Source organism: Chlorocebus sabaeus, chromosome X (genome assembly GCF_047675955.1).
Source record: "Chlorocebus sabaeus isolate Y175 chromosome X, mChlSab1.0.hap1, whole genome shotgun sequence".
Classification (NCBI taxonomy): Eukaryota; Metazoa; Chordata; class Mammalia; order Primates; family Cercopithecidae; genus Chlorocebus; species Chlorocebus sabaeus.
Window position 1 is genome coordinate 116,718,684 of NC_132933.1, and position 16,517 is coordinate 116,735,200.

The 16,517-nt window shown below is 34.1% G+C and overlaps 1 protein-coding gene across 1 annotated transcript in view; it reads right to left on the reverse strand.

Annotated features, from left to right (window-relative positions):
* Nucleotides 1-16,517, reverse strand: part of CFAP47 (cilia and flagella associated protein 47) — a 434,895-nt gene that overhangs the window by 359,900 nt on the left and 58,478 nt on the right. Inside the window, exons 14-18 of the mRNA XM_073013816.1 lie at nt 15,826-16,042; nt 15,283-15,524; nt 5,734-5,864; nt 3,229-3,351; nt 1,853-1,984 (exon numbers count right to left, since the gene is read on the reverse strand). Of these exons, the coding sequence (XP_072869917.1) occupies nt 1,853-1,984; nt 3,229-3,351; nt 5,734-5,864; nt 15,283-15,524; nt 15,826-16,042 (845 nt within the window). The remainder of the gene's footprint in view (nt 1-1,852; nt 1,985-3,228; nt 3,352-5,733; nt 5,865-15,282; nt 15,525-15,825; nt 16,043-16,517) is intronic.

The following is a 16,517-nucleotide window of genomic DNA, read 5'->3' on the forward strand; positions in this document are numbered from 1 at the left end:
GTTTCTCACCAGTTTCTCTTGCCTGGACCTCTTCACCAGACTATTAACTCTGCATTCCATCTTTCTGGTCCCAGCTTACTGCTCTATCACCAAAGTGATCTCTAAAATATGCAAATCTCATTGTGAAATCCCCATAGTTAAAACTTCTACCTCTTAAAATGAAGCTTGGGTTTCTTAATGCTGATAAGGCCCTGTATGACCTAAAACTTACACGGGTCATGTAAGTACATTTTTTCCCACTATCATCCATTTGGTAGTACAATCTAGTCATGTTAATCTTTAAGTTTCTTATGTCTGCATTACAGTTATCTCTCTCACACAAGCCTTAACACATGCTAGCCTTAAATAACCTTTCCTCCTCTCCCCCTACACCACACTACCATCCTTTTAATCTGGCTTATTCTTAACTTCAGGTATCTTTTAGATATACCTTCCCCTAGGGAGCTGTCTCTGATAATTTAAGACTGGGTTATGTATCTCTCTTGTGTACTCCCTTAGCCTGCTACATTTCTTCATCACAATACTTATTATAGTATATTTTAATTATTTATTGAGTTGTTGATATTCCCCACCAGATTGTAAACTCTTTGACACCAAAGACCCTGGTTATCTTGTTCATCATTGCATCCTTAACATTTACAAGAGATTGGTGCATAATGTGAATGTTGAATGAATGCATAAATGAGTCTCATTATACTACAATGTTAATAAACATAAGATTAGAAAAAAACAGCATAATCCTCTAAAATATAATGAGAATTAAGTTTAGTAAAACCTATATTTTTGGTGGCCATTTTTTAAATTTTTCCCAGAATATTGCGTTTAAAAGTATTCTACCCAAGTCTGAGATAATATATCACAATATATAATTTATAAACATTTTCAACACATTTATTTATGAAAATAAGATATCATTCTTAAGTGATGTGTTCAAGGGTTGGGGAAATCAGTTTTTATTATATTAAGTTACCTATTATTTACTCATGTATTGTTATGGTCCATTCAGGGAAAAAATGTAAGATAAAGTTATTCATTTTGATCTGAAAACAGTGTATATATTATTTTCAATGTGAGTAAATACAAACAGTTGATCATAAGATTGACCAAGAACACGCTAGTCTTTGAGTTTTACAATTAAATTTTACACATACGGGTCTTACGTATTTTATGTATCACTTAGAGAAGTGCCTAATATCAGGGTAATATTTTTCATTTACATAATTTCCAGAACATAAAGCAGTAAAACATTTTAAGTGTGCTCTAAAATATAGATGTTAAAATCATATAGAAATTACACATAATTCACATTATTAAGACTATTTAGAATTAGCATTGCAAAATTGATTATTTTTTTCCTAATCCACCTAACTAATGCTTTGAAAAAAAGCAATCCTCTTCTCTGTGGCTATCTAGGGTTTGTCAAAACTCAGAAATGACAAATATCTGCAATTTCATAAGAAAGTGCCTCATATTGATAGACGGTATCTATTTCAACTTAGTATAAATTTCCATTAGCAACTTCATCAAAAATATTTTCTGCAAATCCTCTCCAAGTTCTGCTACCCAATTTTTCATTAGATGATAAAGGTAAGTGGCTTTTTTTAATCTCCAAAAACTCTACTTCTTTAAAGCTAACTTAATTTCTAAAAAAATATACGTTTTGAAAATTGCTCTGTAATGTTGTAACTTTAAATACCATTCCCAATAGAAGAAAGAATTAAAACAAGTTTTCTAATAATAAACATGTGTACTCCATTTTGTAGCATTATACCTACCATTATAGATAACTTAAACAACCAACAAACCCACATAGACATATGTAAGGTGCAAAAACTCATATGTATGGACATACCTTTGCCCTTGTATCAAACTTTTCTGCCACAGTGGGTTTACAGGAGATATTGAGAGCAGTTATTCCCCCAAATGGAACTATTCCTTGTGATGGAATAATATTAATGGTAGGCAAAAGACTCTGACTACAAACCTGTAATTGAAAATTTGTAGAAAAGCTACGTTATTCTTTAAGAATATAGTTTCAAAGTTTTCATAGAAAAGCCTCCACGCCACTACCTAGAGAGAAGATTTCCAGGCACAGGTCATAAAATGATTTTGTAGTAGTGTTTGAAAATACCAAAGGTACAAATAGTTTGGACTAAAACAAGAAATTGCAACCCTATCCAAGAAAACAGAATCTTCAGTAGTGACAACTTCCAATTCAAATAGGATGCTGAAGTTTATTATCTGGAGTGCTTTCAAGACAGCAAAATTTATAAAGATGATATTTCTGTTCGAGAAGATGACAACATTCTACATACTACTTTTGAGAGTTTGTCTTTCCCTGATCCCAAAATCTCAAAATAATGTTACTGAGGAGGTAGGATGATGAAGTAATCTCTTGTTTATCTCCTTGATAGAAAGACTAATGTCTAAGATATCATTTTGATCCTCAGAAAAGTTCTAAGTAACTTACCAATTATTTATTGTATGGATTTTCATAGGCCAATTTAAACCTATTTACCATGCTTTAAGCTAGAATAATTTAAAGGGAAAATGGCCAAGAGATTTTTGGGACTAAAGGAACAAAGAAACTATGTAGGTAAGAATTAATTCTAAAACAGCAGAGTAGAAAAGAGCATCCTCATTTTTCAGTTTTGCTAAAGACTTAATTTGGGCAGAAAAAGACACATTAATGTAAAGCTTGAATGAAAAATATCAAATGCTAACCTCTACTACTATTACTGGGAGGGGAAGCTGGTCTTACTACATTTTTCAATTTTTTTAAAAAAAAATCACCGCTTTGTTCCTCTTTCCATTTAAATCAGAAGCAACAACCATAAACATACTCTCTCCAGAATGGCCCTGATCTAGGTCCCAGGTGCTACCATAATGGCCCTGATTACAGAGTGAAATAAAAAAGAAAATCATATAAATAAATATGGAGTGTAACATTAATAATGTGTATTTTAAAACTTAAACATTCATTTTTTCAATAAAACCAAATAACAGAAAGAATAAAAGGGAAAAGAGAAGAAACAGAGAGGCTAAGGAAGGTAGTGAGAAAAACTGTTCTTACAAGAAATTAACAGGACAAACTAGATGAACTATACTCAGATAAATTTCATGTGAAGTATCTAAAAATTAGCAAAAGTGAAGAATAAAGTATTAACTTCATAGTATTATGACCATGTCATCTGATCCAAATAAGAAATTACCAACATCCTATGTTACCTTGAAATAAGCATGGTTTTGTCCTACATTTTGAAGAATGGCTTTCCTCCAAGTTGTTAAACCTTGAGGGCAATTACTAAAGAGTATCCTTGGCTGCAAAAGTAATACTTTGGTGCGACCAAGCTAATAACGAGAGGAGGAAAGAAAAAATACAATTGAATTAATGGTAAATAAAATACTTTAATTGTTTTGGTCACAAAAATAAAGTATTCTAATTTTGAATATATATTAACCAAAGATATAATTACTAAAAGAAAATAAAATAAAAATTATAATACTCCTATATTCTTTATTCAGTATGTTCTAGCATGCAAAATAAATCACAAATCAGGATTATACATATTAGTTTTGATGAAAAAGTACCCAAGGTATAATGATTTTATTTTCCAAAATTTCAACTAAATCTGTGATAATCTAGTTAAGATGGGGTAATAACATCATAGGAGATATTTTATTTAGATATTTTGGCTGTAATAATAATTAAATATTTAGATATTTAGAATTTAGATATTTAGATATTTTTAGGTAAAATATCTAGATACTGATGGTAATCATAAATAATGGGGATAATAGTAATAATAATATTATTGTGTACCCAGTATTAACCAGATATATGATTAATTTTTACTTACATTTCCACTATGGTCTACCAGTCCAGAAAGTGCTCAGAGGGAAGCTAGACTATGCTTATGTTACCCATCTTTAAATACACAGAGCCTATATGGGGCCTAGTACAGTGCAGGGGCTCAATAAATAAATATTAAATGAATGAATGGATGGTACTATCACATTTTACAGTGGAAGAAACCAAAATTTAGGGTGATTAAGTACTTTGTCTAAGTCATACAATGATTACATAACATTCGCCAACTCCACGAAACATGTATAAATATATTTCAACAAACATATGTAGTTTTTAATGTGTCAATCTTGTGTGGTCTCTTTACAGCTGAAAAAAACTCCTAACTATGAACAAGGAAGTAAAGTCAATTCTCCTCATGGGGAAAGAAGAGAAGGTAAAGAAGCTATAAAAAAATATATTTTTCACTTTAAGATATGACACAATTTTTTTCAGCTTCAGAGTGACTTTTAAAATAAAAAGTGTTACCAGATTTTGTGGAGTGCTTAAGAGAAAGGAAAATGAATGGAATATTTAAAATATACTCCCAAACTAGGGAAGGCAAGAGGAGTAAGATAATTCTATTAAGAAAGTAGATCCAGGACTAAGAATTGTGTAGATTAATCACTGAAAGGGATCTTAGACAGCATCTACACAACTATGTACAAGGTGTTAGCATGTGCTGTGCAAAAGGAAAGAGTTGAAGGTTCACCTAAGTATGGAAAAGAAGGTGCCAAATGAAATTATTCAGGCATGCTTCTACTAGAAGTCTACTCATGGGGCTTAATATACTGATAATGAGCACTTTGCTTGTCAAAAAATGGAGATCCACAGAATTACATAAGGAAAGGACTCCCCCTCCTCATCTCACACAAAGCACTTCACAGAACTAGTGCAACATAGACTGATTTTTGGAAATGTTGGTATCATCCACCTCTTTGATTTTTCAGGAAAGCAAGCAGTAGCCAAAGGGAAACTAGAATCCAAGTTTTCCAATTTCTCATTATGTGTTCTTGACCCTATTGTCTTCACTTATGAAATATTATTTGTTATTGTCATAGGTTTTAATATATTCTATAATTACATCTATTTGAAGAATATTATCCAGGTAATTGGAATAATGAATTTTCAAACAAAACTAACAGAAGAGTAAATAGACCAATCAGGCCTTCATAAATGAATGACAAACAAATGAATATTTTATTTAATCACTTCATGTTTCTCCACATACACATATACATGTGCATGTTATATTTCAATAGAAAGTTTTTGAAACAATAAAACTAATTTACACATAATGAAAAGCAGTAGGACCCAGCTTATTTTAGGCTTAGATGAAAAACCATACTGAGTTCTGTCACTTGCCATCACTAAAATTAGTAAAAGTAGATGAATTTCTCATCTCTTGAGGCTAAAAACTCCTTCACAGCTGAAATATGTAAGAGTATCATCATGTCCTAGAAATATAGATGGGATTTAGTAAAAGAGCATTTGGCTTATTTAATATTTCTAAGAACATTGAGTGGGAAATTTGGTACACATGTAAAATCATGCTTGGTGATTGAGTCATGAAGTTAAGGCCTTTTGGACTATACCAGAAAAAGGTTAAAATTGCATATTACAGCTTTCCCTTTACTCACATTTTTAATCCGTCAAGTACATTCTCTGAAAACATTTTCTGTGTCTCTTAATAAAATAATTTCATTTCAATGGCTCCCATGATGATATTATATATTTATAGAGGCTCTAACAAAAAACTAGTACTGTTGGCATGAAAGTCTTGCGTTTCAGAGTTAATTCTAGATATAGGTAACTATACACACCAGGATATACCCAACCTATTCATAGCCCTCAAAACAAAAACCATGTTCAAGGAAAATAATTACATGTGCAACACATTTTAGCTTCAGTGCGTTTCCTTGAAAGACATGAAGAATAAATTCTCCTTTTTCTGGAGAATTGAAGCCCAGCTGCCATGTTACTTCACATTCCAGTGAGGAGTACGCTTCAACATTGCCTAGAGAAAATGTAGAGAGAAAATAAGACATTTATCACATTTTAATTGTATTTATTTTTGTTAATATCCAAAATAAGAGTTAAGGTAAAAATGTGATTGCATTAAATAAATTATTAAAGTTAAACTCCAAAAATAGAAAAATGCTAAGTGAGATAGTATCAAATAAGTACTGACCTATAGGGTTTGATTAGAATAGAAAATACATGCCTTATTTTTCAATTTTAATAGGCAAACAAAATATATGAAAAAATATGCCAATATTTGGAAAACAATAGAAAATTTAACAATGAAACAAACACTCTATGATTAGAGATAAATTTACATATAGACAGTAGAAAATCATTTGTGATTCCCAACCAAATTGCCCACACCACATGTTTCCTGACATTCTGAAATACTTGTCAGCATCATTCATTCAGCTTTCAGAAGGAAGAATTATCATTACCAGATAATTTTTTTGAAATACATACATCCCTAGAGATGTAGCTTCTGATTTAGCTATCGGTAATTAACAAACTGCTATAATTCAAATACATTGAGAACTCATGTGGTATCAGGTACATTTGGTATGAGCTGTTTTATCTGTTTAAATTCATCATTTCCTTTGGAGTAAGAAAAATAATACTTAATGGAAACAATATCTTAGATGTTCTTCCTTCAGAAAGGGAGAAGCCCCTGAGATTCAAAGGCACAGGATACTGAATGAAAACTTTGCCTTGGGTCAGGTTGACTATCATGGAATGGAAGTTTTCTAAATCTTAAAAACTATATAGTGCCTACCTCCCTCTTAGTTTTGCAGTGGCCATATAGGGAGATAACAACATATATACAGGGAGTAACATAGTGTATGATGCCCGGAAAGCACCCAATATCAGATATTTTTAATACTCTTGAATGCCAACATTGTGTTAGCATTAACGTGTTAGGCACATTAATTTATAAAAAGAAGAGAACTGGTTATAGAAGTGCCATCAGTTTAATAAGGGTCCATAAAGATTACATTTGAATGTAAATAACAAAAAGTTCTGCTTCAGTGGGTTAAGTAGGTAAGAATTGATCTTATGCAATTAAAATCCCAAGGATAGGTATTCCAGATCTGTCTTAACAGGTTGACAATGCCTTCAAAGACCAATGAACTCCCGCTAGATTCCTGTATTAACACTCTTTACCATGTGGCCTTCCTCATGTATCATATACCATGGTGGTTAAAAGAGCGCAAATTTGAACTCCCAGGCAAGATGGCCGAATAGGAACAGCTCTGGTCTGTAGCTTCCAGGGGGATCAACGGAGAAGGTGGGTGATTTCTGCATTCCCAAATGAGGTACCCGATTCGTGTCATTGGGACTGGTTAGACAGTGGGTGCAGCCCACGGAGGGCAAGTCAAAGCGGGGTGGGGTGTCGCCTCACCCGGGAAGCACAGAGGGTCGGAAAACTCCCTCCCCTAGCCAAGGAAGCCGTGACAGACCTTGCCGTGAGGGATGGTGCATTCCGGCCCAGATACTACGCTTTCCCCATGGTATTCACAACCCACAGACCAGGAGAATCCCTCAGGTGCCTACGCCACCAGAGCCCTAGGTTTCAAACACAAAACTGAGTGACCATTTGGGCAGACACCAAGCTAGCTGCAGGAGTTGTTTTTTTTGTTTGTTTGTTTGTTTGGTTTTTTCCATCCATACCCCAGTGGCACCTGGAATGCCAGCGAGACAGAACAGTTTACTCCCCTGGAAAGGGGGCTGATGCCAGGGAGACAAGTGGTCTCACTCAGAGGATCCCACTCCCACAGAGCCCAGCAAGCTAAGATCCATTGGCTTGAAATTCTCACTGCTAGCACAGCAGTTTGAAATCAACCTGGGACACTTGAGCTTGGTAGGGGGAGGGGCGTCTGCCATTACTGAGGCTTGAGGAGGCTGTTTTCCCCTCACAGTGTAAAATAAGCTGCCAGGAAGTTCGGACTGGGCGGAGCTCAGAGCAGCACCACAAAGCTGCTGTCGCCAGACTGCCTCTTTAGATTCCTCCTCTCTGGGTAGAGCATCTCTGAAGAAAATGCAGCAGCCCCAGTCAGGGGCGTATGGATTAAATTCCCAGCAACAACAACCTCTAAGCTGAGAGCCAAATCAGGAATGTGATCCCATTCACAACAGCCTCAAAAGGAATAAAACACCTGGGAATACAGTTAACCAGGGAGGTGAAAGATCTCCACAATGGGAATTATAAAACGTTAGTGAAGGAAATCAAGGATGACAAAAACAAATAGAAAAATATTCCATGCTCATGAATTGAAAGAATCAACACTGTTAAAATGACCAAAGCAATGTCCAGATTCAATGCTATTCCTATCACACTACCACTGACATTCTTCACAGAATTAGAAGGATATTATTTTAAAATTCATGTGGAACGATAAAAAGAGCCCAAATAGTCAAGACAATCCTAACCAAAAGGAACAAACGTGGAGGCATCACATTATCCAACTTCCAGTTATCCATATACTACAAGAATACAGTAATGAAAACAGCTTGGTACTGGTAGAAAAACAGACACGTAGACCAATAGAACAGACTAGAGAGTCCAGAAGTAAAGCCACACATCTACAACTTTCTGATCTTTGACAAAATTGACAAAAACAAGCAATAGGGAAAGGACTCCCTATTCAACAAATAGTGCTAGGATAATTGGCTAGCCATATGCAAAAAAAATGAAGCTAGACCCTTTCCTTACACAACATACAAAAATCAACTCAAGATGCCTTACAGATTAAAATGTAAAGCCTAAAACTAAAAATCCTGGAAAATAACCTAATAAATAGCATTCTGGAGATAAGCCCTGGCAAAGATTTCATGATGAAGATGCCAAAAGCAACTGCAACAAAATCAAAAATTGACAAATGAGACCTAATTAAACTAAAGAGCTTCTGTACATCAAAATTATTAGCAGAGTAAAAATACAACCTACAGAATGGGAAAAAATATTTTCAAACTACGTGTCTGACAAGTCTAATATTTAAAAATGGGCAAAGGATATGAACAGACATTTCTCAAAATAAGACATTCATGAAGCCAACAAGCATATGAAAAAAAATTCTTAACATCACTGATCACTAGAGAAATGTAAATCAAAACCACAATGAGATACCATCTTACACCAGTCAGAATGGCTATTACTAAAAAGTCAGATAATAACCAATGCCATTGAGGTTACAAAGAAAACAGAACACTTATACACTGCTGGTGGGAGTTTAAATTAGGTCAGCCACTGTGGAAACCAGTTTGGTATTTCTCCAAGAATTTAAAACAGAACTACCATTTGACCCAGCAATCCCATTATTGGGTATATAGCCAAAGGAATATAAATTATTCTACCATAATGACACATGCATGTGTCTGTCACTATTAACCATAGCAAACACACAAAATCAACCTAAATACCCATCCACACTAGACTTGATAAAGAAAATGTGGTACATATATACCATGGAATACTATACAGCCACAAAAAAGAATGTGATCATGGCCTTTGCAGCAACCTTGATTGTAGCTGGAAGCCATTATCCTAAGCAAACTGATGCAGAAGCAGAAAATCAATACCACATGTTCTCATTTATAACTAGGAGCTAAACATAGAGTACACATGGACACAAAGAAGGGGAAAACAGACTTTGTATACTACTTGAGGATGGAGGTTGGGAGGAGGGTGAGGATTGAAAACTACCTATTGGGTACTATGCTTATTACCTGAGGGTCAATCGGTACATAAAATCCATGTGACAGGCGATTTTCCAATGTAACAAACCTGCATACGTACCCCTGAACCTAAAATAAAAGTTTTTAAAAATGTATATTTTGTCTAATTGTTATACCATCACTCCAGCTTTCTTATGTTTCCTGTTTGCAAGTTTTTTATCCTCTTACTTTTATCCTGTTTCTTTGGATTTAAGCTACTGTTATAGATTGTTTGTGGTAGATATTTCAGTTTTTGCTGTTGTTTTAATATCTAGTAGACAGTCCTTGCCTTTTTATTTGATACTTGTTTAATGCTTTCATATTTAGCACTAGAACTGATATATTTGAATTTATATCTGCTCTTTTATATTTTGTTTTATGTTTGGCTCATGTATTTTTATTCTTTATTCCACCTTTACTATGTTCTTTGGTACTAAGTGAGTATTTTCCACTGACATTTTAATTTGTGTAATTATTTTCCCCTTCATGCTGTTTGTCGAAATGTTACTCTTATATAACTTTACTCCCCTTTTTCTCCTGCATGTGGTACTGTTATATTTATTGTATATTTATGTTACAATCTCAACAATATATTTTTATAGCCATTTCTTTATGCAATTTTGTTTTACATAAGCTGGAAAGACAAGGAGAGCAATTATATATGTATATATATAATATATACCTATTATATATATATATAATATATACATAAACTTTATTGTCCAAATAAATAAATATAATACATGCAAAAAATACTTGGGGAAACAGTTTCAAGTACATAGGAGGAGGGCGAAGCTAAAGAAACTTTGTGTCCATAGCAAAAGAGGTTTGGGGAAGAGTTTTTTCAGATGAGAACATTGTTGCCCTAAACAAAATGAGGGTACTGTTGGGAAGAGGAACCAACATCAGATATGAACTTAGCAACGCCTGCCAAAATAAGAGAGAGATATAAACAAATAATTGTTGATGACATAGCAAATGCATAATAGGAGCAGAAACAAAGGGTAAAAAAAAAAAAAAAACTAAATTAGCCAAAAAGCTAGAGGAAACTTCATTATATGGAGGTTGCATGTGAATTGTGACATGAAGGATGATCAGGAATTCTGCAGAAAGACAAATCCTGGGGCATCTGTAAAAGTCAGGTTACAGAACAGCTTTTTCCTGTTCTTTGGGGTTTGTGGAAGATTGTGATGGGAAGTAATTTCTGCAAAGAAGATTCAGTCCTATAAAGAAAGCCATCTTAGCACACTGAGAAGAGTTGAAAGCAGTGAAAGAATTATACATCCATGTTGACAGGTCAGCTTAAGAAGAATTTTCTCCCTCCAATGAGCACAGTTATATATTTTTTTCTTCAGGAATATTAAGAATACCAGGGGTATGGGAAAGAAACTGGATGGCTGTGAAGGAAAACAAAGCATTTCTCCCCAATATATTAAGACTGTTAAATTAAAAACACAGGAGAACACTGGGCCTCAGCCTCTGTTTGCCTGATGTTGGGACGTAAATCCTTCCTTACTGGAAATGCCACTTGCTTATTGCCCCAGAGAAGACATCAGCAGGCACCAGAGAAATCTGGGAGCAGATTTTAGGTGTACGTTTAAGATATTCTAGACAAACCTTCTTCAGTTTCTTTGAACAGGTATCAAACAGTGGTGGTTGTATTATCAGCATTCCAGCTATAGGTTCTGACCAACCATCTGATACTGTGCTAAGAGTGTTTAAAAAGCTCAACACCCTATACTTTTCCTTGTATTAATATTTCTCTATTCTAACTAGGGAGGAATGGGCTGGGCTTGCCTTACGGCTGCCATGGTAAAATCCACCTTCTTATATTTTTCTGCCTTTTAAAAGACTGGAACTGCATTCTCCTTTCTCTTGCCATGCTAAGATGTATTGCTCTTTGTTAAAATACTATTTAAATAAGACCTCTAAGCCACTGCCTTGAGAGATACTTTCGAACTGAGGCCTCTCCTATGTGATCAGCACAGCATGCATCAATAAATTTCTGCTGGTTTTCCTTTTGTTGTTCTGACTTTTGTTTTCAAGAGAGTATCTCAGTTAAAAATGTATGAGGATTGAGAAAATAAATTAGATTTTCTCCCCTTCAGCTGGATTGAGCAAGGCTGGGACTGGTAGAGCTGGTACTGCATATAACCAAGGAGTGAGAGAAGTGAGAGAGAGTGAATTGATCAAAAACAAGTTCATGGATTGTGTGATTCAAGGTTTTAGTAAGGATAAAGATAACAAAGACAAAAACAAAACGAGACAAGCAGAAGCATGAACAATACCCACAGAAAAAGTCAAATTAGAAGTGAATTCTGTCTTAGAAAATATCAATCCACTCTTGGCCAGGCATGGTGGCTCATGCCTGTAATCCCAGCACTTTGAGAGGACGAGACAGGCAGATCGCCTGAGGTCGGGAGTCCGAGACCAGCCTGATCAACATGGAGAAACCCCGTCTCTACTAAAAAATACAAAATTAGCTGGGCGAGGTGACGCATGCCTGTAATCCCAGCTACTTGGAAGACTGAGGCAGGAGAACCGCTTGAACATGGGAGGTAGAGGTTGTGGTGAACTGAGATCGTGCCACTGCACTCCAGCCTGGGCAACAAGAGTGAAACTTTGTCTCAAAAAAAAAAAAAAGAAAAAAGAAAATATCAATCCACTATTATATTCCTCCCTTACAATATCCACTATCAAACACAAACACAAAACCTATCATGCTTCAGGGAAAAATGAAAAAGACATTATAAATTTTAATTTGGAATTATTCATTTTAGTTTATAAAAATATAGAGAGAGGCATATGATTAAATGTATTGTCCAGGATGCAAAACTGATATAGCACAAGAAAAACAGCTTGGTAAAAAGTCACTTTATATTTATAAAATGGTAAAAACAACATGAAATTGAGTAATCATTATATAAATATTCTAAGAAAAGGAACATAAGCAAAACTGTATATACTACAAATTACAAACACTTTTTTCAATGCTATATGAGATAGATTTGAGGATTACATCATTGTATTCTTAAAAAGAACTTAAGTATGAATGGCATTAGTTACACAAAAATTTTATTTGAAATTAAATATATTTGTGTGTTTGTATCTTGGTAATTGTTTGGTTAAAAATTATAAGAGGTATCATGAGCAACCAAAGAAAATAAAAGTAAATGTAAAAACCTCTCCTGTAAAAATAAGAGTTCTAAAGATCATAAGAAGCATAACTGGTGCTCCAGTTTATAATATCATAATTCCACTTCTCTTTTACAAAAATTAAATGTCATCATTACATTTCCATGGCAGCCATAAGGCAAGTTCAGCACATTCCTCCCTAGTTAGAATACAGAAATATTAATACAAGCAGAAGTATAGGGTAGTGTGCTTTTTAAACACTCTTAGCACAATATCAGATGGTTGGTCAGCACCTGTAGCTGGAATGCTGATAATACAACAACCACTGTTTGATACCTGTTCAAACAAACTGAAGAAGGTTTATGTAGAATATCTTAAATGTACAGAAATATGTTCTTTCTTCTCTAATTACTCTCTCAGTATTTCAATAGATTGAGGCAGGATCCAGTATTTTCAGTATTCTAATTTATAAAGAGCTCAGTCAAGTGAATCTGTGAAATATTGATGAAAGTATATCTCAGATACTTAATAAATTATGATCTAGAATGGTTTTAAATCAATCCACATTAATAAGAATGTCAAATAGCTGTGTCAGTGATCTCCAGACCTAATGAAGGGACTGTCCTACTCTTCCACTTGTTAAATTTGTCAAAATCTCTATCTACACAGTCACACTAAAATTAAGTGAATTTAAAACTTAAGATTGTTTTTATAACACTCCCTGTTACAAGCACTTTCAGAGTTATGTAAAATACTGATTTGAAAATGACTGATACTCACAAGAAAATATGTTTAAGGCAAGATTTCTACACACCAGGACTCGTCTGAAATATGAAGTAGAGTCTATTTCTATTTAGACCCTAAATAATTACTATTGCAAATTAGACTTAAAGAGGGAGCGAGGGGAAGGGGAAGGGAAATAGAAAGGGAAGAAAAGAGGGAGGAAAGATGGAAGGAAGCAGGGAGTAAGGGTTTACTAATGAGGATGGATGGAAAGGTACAGAATAGGTTATTACTCTGAGGATCATTTCAGGAAAAAAATTCCAAACAGATTTAGAAAATTTTCATAATACAATGGCTATTCATTTATTCGGCCCCTACTCTTTGCCAGGCATTAGAGAAGTTTCCCAAACATTTAATCTTTGAGATGTATTCATCTCTCCGTTTTACAGATGAGGAAACTTGTATTCATAGAGTACTTTGCTTAAGTTAAAATAGCTAGTGAGCAGCTAAGATTATCCAAAGTCTGTTTTACTTTCCATTCATGCAAAATTGGACTTTGGCTGTTACAAAGCACCAAATGAGTCATTATAGATACAAAGATCCAGCCTTTTCATCTAGCTGCAAAGGCATGACATGTACATAAAACAAAGATACTGTATTGATCATTCAACTTCTAAATTGCAATCTTATTTCCTAAATGATAGCTTGTGCCATCATGAGGTCCTCACAGCACATCACAAGGATGTTTGCCAAATCTGACAAGCTACTAAATAAGTCACAGTTTAGCAGTTACGCGTATTCATGTTATAGCGGGTGTACCATGTGGAATTACAGACTCCAGGGAATGGCGGAAGCAAGGTGAAGAGGATGGTTCACAAACACAGGGCACATCAAAAATGGTATATCTGAGATTGTCTTCTATTAATTAAAAATCATCTTATTTAGTTTTAAGTTCTTAATTTTATTAATTGGATTTTATGAGTTGTATTAAATATTGACTGTAAGTAGTTTCTAGATCTTTCTAAAAGAATTCATACTCTAGAAAAATATGTCATTCTGAATTATAGATTATCATCATGATCTAACTAAAACTAAACAAAATTTATTTTATCCATAGGTATCTGTGATGATCAATTTTATTTGTCAACTGCTCCAGGCTGTAGGGCTCAGTTATTTGGTTAAACTCCAGTCCAGATGTTGTTGTGAAATTGGTTTTTTTTTTTATGTAATTAACACTTAAATCAGTAGGCTTTTTGAAACAGTTAATTGACAAAGACTATATACATTCAAGGTGTATAACATAATGATTTGATATGCATATATAGTATGATAATTATCACAATCAGTTAATTAACACGCAGATTATCTTTCATAATGTGGGTGGGTCTCATCCAGTTATTTGAAAGCCTTAACAGAAAAGACTGATGTCCCGGGAGGAATAATAAATTCTGCCTCCAGAATGCCTTTGGACTCAAGACTCCACCATCAACTCTTCCCTGTATCTCCAGTCTACCACCCGCCCTGCAAATTTCAAACTTGCCAGCCCACACAACCACACAACCTGTGAGCCAGAACCAGTTCCTTAAAATGTCTCTCTCTTTATCTCTCTCCCTCTCTGTCTCTCTCTCTCCCTGTTGGTCTGTTTCTCTGGAGAACCCTAATAAGGGTTCCGTATTTCCAAATCATATTATGTCTGTAAAAATAAATACCCCTAATGACAGTATCTGATTTACTTCTGTACTCTTGGTACCAGTACACAGTACACACTCAATAAATACTACCAGAATACATGAATACATGAAAAAATAAATGTCTGAATCAAACAAACAATAAACCGTTACCTTTAGCTGGACAAATAGAAAATGCTATCCCTCTTCCTGTGTTTACGGGTTGCCATTGAAACTGAGCACGACAATTCTGATGATTATACAATCTAACTGTCCCCCGAAAACATGTTTTTATGAAGAAGCCTCGTGGTCTTAATACTAGCTCATTAGAAGATAGCTCAAGTGTTACTAGCCGGACAACTGCCATCACTAGGATGTGTCCACTGGGTACGTTGTTCACGGTAAAGGTGAAAGACCTGTAATGCAGCAAAAGCATTCAAATTTAACTGATAATAGCTATCTGTGATTATAGAATTCAGCTACATGTAAAATGCACATAGCATTGATTAACATCCACAATTCTTAGCATGTAATACTTTATGAAAGATAATTAGATTGTTACTAAACTATCAATCTATGTATCTAAAAATTGATGCACATATAACTTCTAGGTTTGGAGAACAAATATATACAATACAATTATTCAGGCAAATAAATACATATTCTACAAAAGTACACTTTGATTCTAACAAACAGAAATTCAAAAATAACTCCTACTTCCAAAATTTTCCAACGGTGGGAGATTCAAATACCACTGAAATATAAGTACTAGATGTAGGTGGAATCACATGTGAAAATTGGTTGGTCTTCTGAAGTTCTTCTAAATTAGTATCTAACTGGAGCAAAACATGCATAGGTAGCATATTAATAACATGAAGTAGACGAGTATTTGGAGAGTTCACACAAATATTACCGAAGTTAAGAACAGAAGGCCCTGAAAAAAATGAAAAGTATTTTAAGTTTAAAGATGGCAAATGAGTTCCTTTACTTTTTAAGCTTTCAAAATATATTTTGCTCAATCAATTTGTACAAAAATAAAATTTTAAAAAATACAATAATATCAGAAATCATTAAATAAGCATTTTTTTCTAGATGACCATAATTAAATGTTTGGACATTATTTGCTATAATTCAATATAAATATATTCTAATTATATGGAAAATTATATGACTACATAAGAACCATTCACTATAACTTATCTTAGCACCTTAATTTGCAACACTTCAACACCTCCTCTATTCCCACTAGTGCAAGTATTTTGTTTACTTATCTATAATTTACGGAAACTAGTAAATTTCCCATGACCCACTGCTTAAGTTTTCCCCTTAAAATGCCCAGGATTTTATATCAAAGCAATTTTAATAATTTTAAGTTTTGCCCTGCCTTTAACAGCTTACTTTAGTTAAAA